Consider the following 9,088-nt stretch of genomic DNA (forward strand, 5'->3'; position numbering starts at 1 on the left):
GAGTCAGGACTCTGCGGGGCCTGTGGAGGATGTGTGTTGTAGTTGAAGTGCAGTGGCAAGCTTTTTGAATGGCTTAAATTGGTGAGGGGCCTAAACTACACTTAGGATCTCTTATATTACATTTAAGTTTTTGTCCTTAAAACGACAGGAGAAAAACGAAAAAAAAAAAAAAACCAGAATGATAAATAAATATCTTGATGAAAGTCGGTGTATTGTATATTATTTCTATTCCCCTGAGGGCACTAACATTGTGACCTGTAGGCAGCCCTCCTTTACCAACATATAAAATCTCAACGGCAGTGCCATGTATAGCCTAGTGTTGGCGGAACGTTGGTTTTTGTAAAGAGAATGGAGCCCTCTAGTGGCGCTTGCTTTAAAGGAGCCTCACATTGGTGCTAGGTCGGAACTGTGGAGTGGAGTCTCCTTGGAGCCCGTGAAAATGTAAAGATAACTTTTAAGAAAATGCTATAAGGTATCCAGTTCCTTTACTTAATGACATCACATTCAGTATTTCTTTCAATTGTACTGACATGATTGTGTTGACTTAGGTGTACATTCCAAGCCGAGTGGCCCTCGTCCTTCACAATGTGGACCTGCCCAACTGAAGAGACCTGGTTTCAGCTCCTCCAGGGGGAAGACGTGCGTTTTGTTTTTCGGTTGTCGTTGTCACGTAGCTTATAACATGTAAGCTTTTCAAAATATAGTGTCTAGCCAATACAGGGTACCAAGATTGTTGTTATGTTTTTTCAAACTATCTTGAGAAATACTGTAATAAATATGTAGAAATAATATAAAATTAAGAATTGCCATAGATAATATAATGATATTGATATATCATATCAATATATCATATCAATAATATCAATATATTGATATGATAATATAATATAATGAGTTCATTATCTATGAACTCATCCATGCTTCATCTTGCGTGTTTTATCTTGTGATCTCTTATTCACTTAATGTCTTGGTAGATGCTGATATCTCTCTTTCTGAAGGCCTGAACTGGTAATTGTAACATTTCAGGAAATGTCTTTTACTCAATAAAAACATAATTGCAAAATTTCCTTTGCTAATGTTTATTTTGCTGTACTATTATGGGGATTGACTGAGAAGGAATATTAAAATGCCTGTCTCAACTCTGACACCTCCCCCACACATACGCACATGTGCATGACTAGGTATGGGAGTTAATAATATTTTTTTCTTGACTATTTTGCAAATTGAAATTATATTAACGAACTCAGGTATCTAAGCTACTCTCCAGCTGTAAACCTGAGCACACTTAGAAGCTGAATTAACTACTCAGTGGGATACTCAATCATGAAATTATCCCTCGGGTTATGAAATAGTAGGTCACAGGTCTAAATCATTGATATGTGATTCATTCATAACTAAGAAATTACAATGCACTTATACACATAAAGTATCTGTCACTTTTTTAAACATCTATTTTTTTTTCTTTAGATTAATACTATTTTTTGTTTGTTTGTTTTTAGCCTGGTTATTCATGACTAATAAGTAGTACTTGGAAGTCTTTCTATTGAAAACTGGTTCAGTAATAGAAGAGATTAGCAAAAGAGACATAACTAAACCTATCTATTAACCACCTTCCTTATAACTTTTTGGAGTAAAGCTTTGACTCTAGGTTTGAAACATGTTATTTGCTTTAACTTCAAAGTAGAATAATAGTTTAACTTCCTGAACGAATCAGCAATGCTAGCTGATGTTGACACATAGTAGGACACATTACTGAATGCCTTTAGTGTTGCTTTTCCCATCACAGCACTGGTATTAATATCTTAGCACTGCTGTGATCTGCATACTGTACCTGATAGTGATAATATAGTATGCAACCATGATGTCTCGTGTTCTAGTTTATAATTTCTTATGTATGGAGAAAAGTGCTAATTTTCTAGTATGGTTCTTTAAAAATGGCAAGAACCCATTTTCTTTCCCTTGTGACCTCTGTTGCAAAGTCAAAAGGACCAAAGTAATTAGATGCTACATTTTCATCATATGTATGTATAATCATCGACTTTACTAATATAGTCTTCAGGTTTTGGTCTAAAATTTAATGATGTAAGTTAGTTCCCTTTGTCAAGTGTCCTCCTCCCAAGAAGAACAATAAACAGATGTTGTTAGGTAGGAATTATAAAAAATATATGCAAACACTAAGAATCCAAAATGAGTATAGCAGGCAGCCTTCATAGAACATTCCAATATTGTAGTATATTTCACTTTAGGTCTTCTCAGTAACAGTCTTGTCATTATGTAATCTGGTAAGAAGTTCTTCATGTTATTGGTTAAACATTTTCAATAATCACAACAGAAAGATGCAAACATTTACTCTGTGTGCCTGATAATAATGTTTGTTGTTTTTTTTTTCGCTCTGATGTGTTTATTGCCACCATAAAAAATGGGAATGGTCTATGTTTCTTGACTCTTTTAGGATAAGTATCTTTACTGTTTTAACTTTTTATATTGTAGGAAAAAAACAACTATAGATTTCTTTTCATCATTTTTAAATATTAGGTGAGTGCTAGTAATTATTTTATTATCCCAAATTGAATTTACTCCTAATGCTAATGATGCTTAGGGTTTTATTTTCATATTAGCTTACTTGGATAGTTTTTAATATTCCAAAGTGGAACCATAAATAGTTTTCCTATAATGTTTCCCACTTTATAACACTTGAACTCTGGGGGTCAACTCCTTTCATATTTTCTTTTCTGTACATCTGATGTTTCTCGCTTTTCCCTGTTCTTAGCTGATGTATTCATCTCTTACATCAAATGAGGGACTTAGGCACCACGTACCTCAAGTTCAAAAAATAACCAGTGACAATAAATTGACTTTTCTCTAGGTAACTGTTAAAGAACGTAGGGGTTTTTTTTTTGGGTTTTTGGGGGGTTTTTTTTGCTCTGTCTGAAGCACTCTCCTTAGGAATATCAATTCAACATTTGTCACCCATCAGGGTTACAGCCCTTGCTATGCGGGGTCACACTCGAAGTTGTCTGAATAAGGAGCCTATTCTTCAAACAATACAGAGGAGAGTGGATGGAGCTGGGGGCAACTAGGAAGGGTAATGTGTTTTCCTCTTGTGTTCAGCAAGCAGCTTCAGGGCAAATACCTTTTCACTGCTCTAGTCCTGCAGCCCTTGAACTTGGTGATGAAAACAACATAAAATCCGTTTTCTATAGCTCTTCCTGTTTAGAAGGAGCCAGAGCAGACATCTCTGATGGAAATCAAAACAGTGAGGGAGCTTCCTGGCTGGCCTGGCACGTCTCAGACTATTTCTTTTTCCCTTTTTTGCATCATATCCTAAACGGGGGTTCTTTAGAATTGCAGGTTTCATTAATCTATATATTCCTTATAGGGAGACAAGCACTGAGCTATGAACTTGGCCAGGTAGAATATTTTGATGAAAGAGAATAGAAATCTAAGGCATAGCAATGTCATGTCCTTTATTTGGTAGAGTTCATTTATCATTCGCAGTGCGTTAGAATTGAAATGTAGATAAATTCTCCCACTAAAGCCAGCCTTCAGGGGCAAAGAAATCAAATGAACTCCCTCTTAATTTTGCTGCTTTACTATCTTATTAATGGTGATTTGTAGAGAATTGCAGAGAAACATTTATACTTTAGGGCAGAATTTCTTAATTGGTAGTGTGAGAAATTATGATACAGTAGCTATACGTGTTTTTTTGTCTCTCTGTAATTTAAAACATTGCATCTGGATTGTAACTCTTGGCAAAAACTGTGTACAGGACAATGTTAATTTACATGAAAAATGGACTTTGTGATAGATACGCTTATGCTAAAGGGTATGTCATTCAGAAGTTTACTCATGACTTACAGTTTTTCTTGTCATTTCTGCTTGACCAGAGAGAGGTATTTGGCCCTCATATATGCTGTGTAGTCTATTTCACCTAGAGGCCTGCATTATATTTTAATAGAATAGCATAAAATAATGGTCAGAAGACCTGAGTTCAAATTATAGCTCTTTACTCCCAATGCCTCATTTTAGAAAACACTCAATGACTCTTAGTTCTTATTCAGGATTATAAGACAAAGTGTAAGGAAAAAGAAAAAGTCATCACTGTAGGTTTTAGAAATGCTATTATTTGAGCAGTAGTTACATGGATGGCGAGTCAGTGTTTAGAGACATCCTCCAGGTTTGTAGCCAGGACCCTCTGTCCCCACTGCATGTCTGTCCTTCCAGCCTTCTTCACTAGGTTATCTGCTCTCTCTCTCCAGAAGGGAGGTATTGGCTGTTTTCCAGGGAAGTGGCATTTCCACCAACACTGCAGATGACAAAAACATCAGTCATCCTCCACTGCTGCTTTTGCTCATTTTAGCTTTTTCTCTGAGCACAGTAGGACATCACAGTGAATTTCTTCCCCTGCAACCAGTGTACCGCCCCTCAGCGTGTCAGCTACTCTCAGACTTTGCACTTCTATAACCCAGCCTTGGGAATCAAAGTTAACAACCTCCTGATGGTAACCAGTAGGGCAGTGTAAACTGTGTATGGAATCAAATCACCAGGGTGCCCTTCAGTGAGGCACAGACACCAGGTGTTGAGGGTCTCTATTTCATTCCCTGTTCCCCATCTGCTCACAGCCCAGTATACACTACTAGCAGTAGGAATAAGTGGCAGAGAAAACAGGACTGCACAAGACAGCACAGAGGTTTGGCCCATCATTTTTTTGATTGAAAGTCTACATCTAATTAAAACAAAACAAAACAAAAAAACCCCACATCTTCATTAAATAAATGTTTGCACAACTAAATATCGGGTTGTTGTAAAAGTCATGACACAATTTTGCAGTGAAAAACAGAAAAAAATACATCGTGACTTTTCCGACAACCCACTATTAATTTCTTGAAAAAGGGAGTGTGATATCAACTGTTGATCTGCAATTTCCACAATTGTCTGGTACAGTCAGCCTCGGTATTCATGGGTTCCGCTTCCATAGGTACAGAAGTCTAAGGGACTTGAGCTTCTGTGGATTTTAGTATCCATGGAGGTCCTGGAACCAATTTCTCGCTGATACCAGAGATGACTGTACTTACAATAAGACACGATATTACACTATGTTACTCTGTCACACAAACATAGAAATTAAATGAGATGTGTTTAACATGTTTGTGCATACTTATCTAAGGTAATAGAGGAAATAGAAATCCGTAGATGTGAATAAGTTCATCTAACATAAATATTTATAGCATATGAAGGGGTATGTGAATACACAGACATACATAATTTGTAAGAAAAATGAAAACCCACAAAGTTCACTGATTTCCATGTTAATCTTGAACTAATGAATCACTTGATTTGTGTGTATGTACTCAATATTAGATATTTTTATTGTATCATAAGCATCAAATCTAAACAAGCAATTTTATTTGGATTGAAAGAAGTTTTTCAAATCTTGGAATGAAATACACTGAAATGTTTCAATTTATTTAGAGCATTTCTCACCTCAAACTATTTGGCAATTAGTCTTTTATTTTTTCCTCTAGAAAGCGAAGAGGAAGAAAATGAAATACCTCTATTACTTCTTTATTTATGTCCACTAGGGATTCTTTTTAACTGAGTTTGTAGTGTCACTTTCTATTTACCCCAGTGATTTAAACGATGAAAAACACTCCGTGTAATTTCATTTCACAAATGCCTCTAGCAGTGATGTCAACTATTAAATCCAATCATATGATAGAGAGGTCCCCACCTCATACATAACAGAGTCACTATCTTCTTATGATAAGGGAGCATCACTCAGCTATATAGAAACAGCTGAATACCTAATTCTTTACTAAGCATATATATTTAAAGACATACTGTATTGGCTGTCAAGTACTGAGTACTTTCTTGTTACTATTCCCTGTGCTGGCACTTTATACACATTATCACTGAGTCTTCAACTCTGCAATGTGATGATTATTATCCTTGTTAGAGTCTAGGCTCATGCTCATCTTACTGCATTCTGTTGTCTTCTATAATGGATCATTGGTGATCTCTACATAAGGGGTCAAAATTTGAGTCTCACATTTGTACCGTTTGCTTCTCTTTCATTGGATTTGGACGTCTTTGGTGGGGGAAGGGGATGGCCCTTTGATGCCAGACATGGGCTGGTAATGCCCCACACTGCTTTATGAGATGGTATTATTCTCAGGAATTACTTTTGTTATATGTTGCATAAAAATAAAAATGTAAAAGATTATGAAGCCAGCTCCCAGATCCCATTTTCTAATGCTATTCTCTAATAAAAGGAAGCAGGACTCCTTGGAGAAATGGCCAATTCTAGGGCAAGAGCAGGGAATACACAAGATGAGCTTGGAGCTTCTTATAGTGCCAGAAAGGGCGGACCCCAAGTCAAAAGAATGGGAGCGTGTCGAAGGGACACACGAGCCAACCAAAGGCGCCCAGCGTCCACACCTCAACCAATGTGAGCAACAAAGTAAATTATTATTGCATAAAGTATAAAACATTTATGAGTTCATACCAATATAGATAAATGATTGGGTATATACGCATAAATAAATGGGGGAGAAGAGACAAATCTGCACAGGAGAATGTTAAGTAATTTCTGTAGGTACTGCCCTTTAGAGGGTAGAGCTTAATTCTTCTCACCTCCAACTCCCTTCCTTGTGTGTGGGGTACAATAGCGACCTTCTAAAGAGCAGAGTAAGTAAGGAAAGAGGGGAAATAAATTGCAGTGGAAAAACTTGGAAAACTGCCTTAGCCAGGTGACTATGATTAACATCATCAGTAAGTCATGATGAGAGCACATACCCTTGATAAGATGTGATGAGAATGGCAAAAATAGAATCACCAACCTATAACTCTAACCAAAGGAAAAACATCATAAAAAAACAACAAATCCAGGAATTACACACACACACACACACACACACACACACACACATATATATATATGATTCTATGCATGTGTGTATGTCTCTTTATGTATGTATATAAAGTATGCATAAAGACATTTATTGTAAAACATAGGCTTATATAATTATGGGACCAGCAAGTCCAAAATCTGTAGGGCAAGATGGTAAACTTGAGACTTAGACAAGACTAGATACTGCAGACTTAAGGTAGAATTTCTTCTTCTCTGGAAAACCTGTTATGGTGGAATGTGAAGTAACATATCTGCAAGATACATTCACAGCAGCATCTAGATTCATGTGTGGTTAAAAAGCTGGTTATTATAATCTAGCCTACTTGACATGTACGAGTAACTATCTTAAGGCTATCTGCCCAGACAAGTTAAGTCTAAGACATTGTCACAGCCCAGAGTTGGCTAAAGAGGCATGATGACAAAATGTAATACAGTATCTGAGATGGAATTCTACAACAGAAAAGAAACATTAGGGGAAATCTAGTGAAGTCCAAGTAAGATGTAGAATTTAGTTAATATGTATTTTTTTAATTGTGTAAAAGAAGGCAGATGCCTGAACAGATCGTTCTCCTTTACAGAGGAAATGTGTGTTACAACAAATCCCATCCAGCATTTCCAGGAGACAGACCAAGACTGAAAAGAGACTGAGCTTAGGAGCCTAAGAGCCTGACTGCAATTTTCTCAAGTGACAGAAATAATGATGACCAATCATCCTCTCACCATCTTCTTGCCCGAGCAACAAAGCAAAGGTCTAAAATTATGACTACATGGAAGTAAATGTCTAAAATGTCTTATATCTTGACGGTCTGCATTGGATTGCTTCCTCTGAGATACTATACTTATTATTTGAGTAGTGGCCTCCTAGTGAGCGAATAACATATTCCAGAACCAAGACTCAGGATTGTGGGTAAAACTTCTTCCACATTTAACTTACTAATAGTCCTATAGGCAAAGTCATTCATTCAGATACTTGGGCATATAGTTTTCAACCTTTTATCTTGGAGCAACATCTTAAGTTAAGAAATGTTCTCCAAAAATGAGGAGCTCGATTACAACTAGGCTAGGTGAAGCTAGACTGGAAATTACAAGTAAACTCTAAAATCTTAAAAACTGGGCAAAACAAAAGTGTATTTTTCATTCATGTCACATTTTAGTGCAGAACAGGTGACCTTTCTCCATCTTGTCGCTGTGCTATCTGAAATATGCAGCCTCTAAATTCACAAGGAAAGAAGACAAAACTGAAGAAAATAATAAGTGCAGGCTTGGAAGTGGTTTAGACTCCTTTCGTCCCACCTTTAGCCAGAATTTAGTCACATTGTCCGCACCCAATTGCAGGGAACACTGGATCTTTCTGTGTACAGAAACACGAAACAGTACAATAAAAACATAACCCAGTATCTGCCATAATTTTCAACTAAGTTTGGGAAATCTTGCACACTTTATTCCCCCTAACAAACTCATAACACAAATATTAAAGACCCTGAAAATTCCTATAGTGAAGAAACTGATCTAACATTGTTTAACTATTTCCACAAAGAATATTGGTAAACATCTTGAAAAAAACCCATGATATTTAATTAAACACAGTATAGATACAAGAACTTGAAGATGCACTGGTCTCCTTTATGCTTCCAAGACCGGTAAGTCCTCTCTCAAGTGTGTGTGTGTGTTCAGTTCACTTTTCTTAAGGTCAGCTTATTAATATCATTTTCATTAAAATAATTTTTTTTTAAGTTGAGCCATCCTGCCACCTGTTGGCAGCTCAGCGGCTGCTCAGCTCGGGCCAGGAATCAAACCGTTGTTGCTCAGAGCTCAAACTCTTGAGTGAGCTCTTAACCAACTGAGCCACTTGGCCGGCCCTTAAAATAATTTCTTGATCTCATAATTTAACCATCATTGGACAATCTTATTTTCCTACATTCAGAAATCTCCTGATAGGTGTTTAACTGGATTGCCAAATACCAACTTCAAAGTTCTGTGGAAAGAGTTTCCCCAAGTTATGACAAATCTTAGAACCAGGTTAGTGGCCAATTTATAGAAAGAGAATAGGATTTCATGGTATGCATTTCGTTTAACTATCTACTGGATTAATCTGGTCATTTGTTACCCTAATTTTCCTTTGCTCTGATTATTTTTACCCATATATTTAAATTTAATTTTTATATCACTTATTGCAGT

General features: G+C 36.6%; 1 protein-coding gene across 1 annotated transcript in view; it reads left to right on the forward strand.

Moving 5' to 3' along the window:
• Positions 1-1,067, forward strand: part of GBE1 (1,4-alpha-glucan branching enzyme 1) — a gene marked incomplete at its 5' end in the record, with an annotated part of 158,412 nt that extends 157,345 nt beyond the window's left edge. The window contains 1 exon segment of the mRNA XM_019631645.1: positions 549-1,067. Coding sequence (XP_019487190.1) covers positions 549-605 — 57 coding nt within the window.
• Positions 1,068-9,088: the final 8,021 nt, after the last annotated feature.

This window comes from Hipposideros armiger, unplaced genomic scaffold, assembly GCF_001890085.2.
Source record: "Hipposideros armiger isolate ML-2016 unplaced genomic scaffold, ASM189008v1 scaffold_1029, whole genome shotgun sequence".
NCBI classification, from domain to species: Eukaryota; Metazoa; Chordata; class Mammalia; order Chiroptera; family Hipposideridae; genus Hipposideros; species Hipposideros armiger.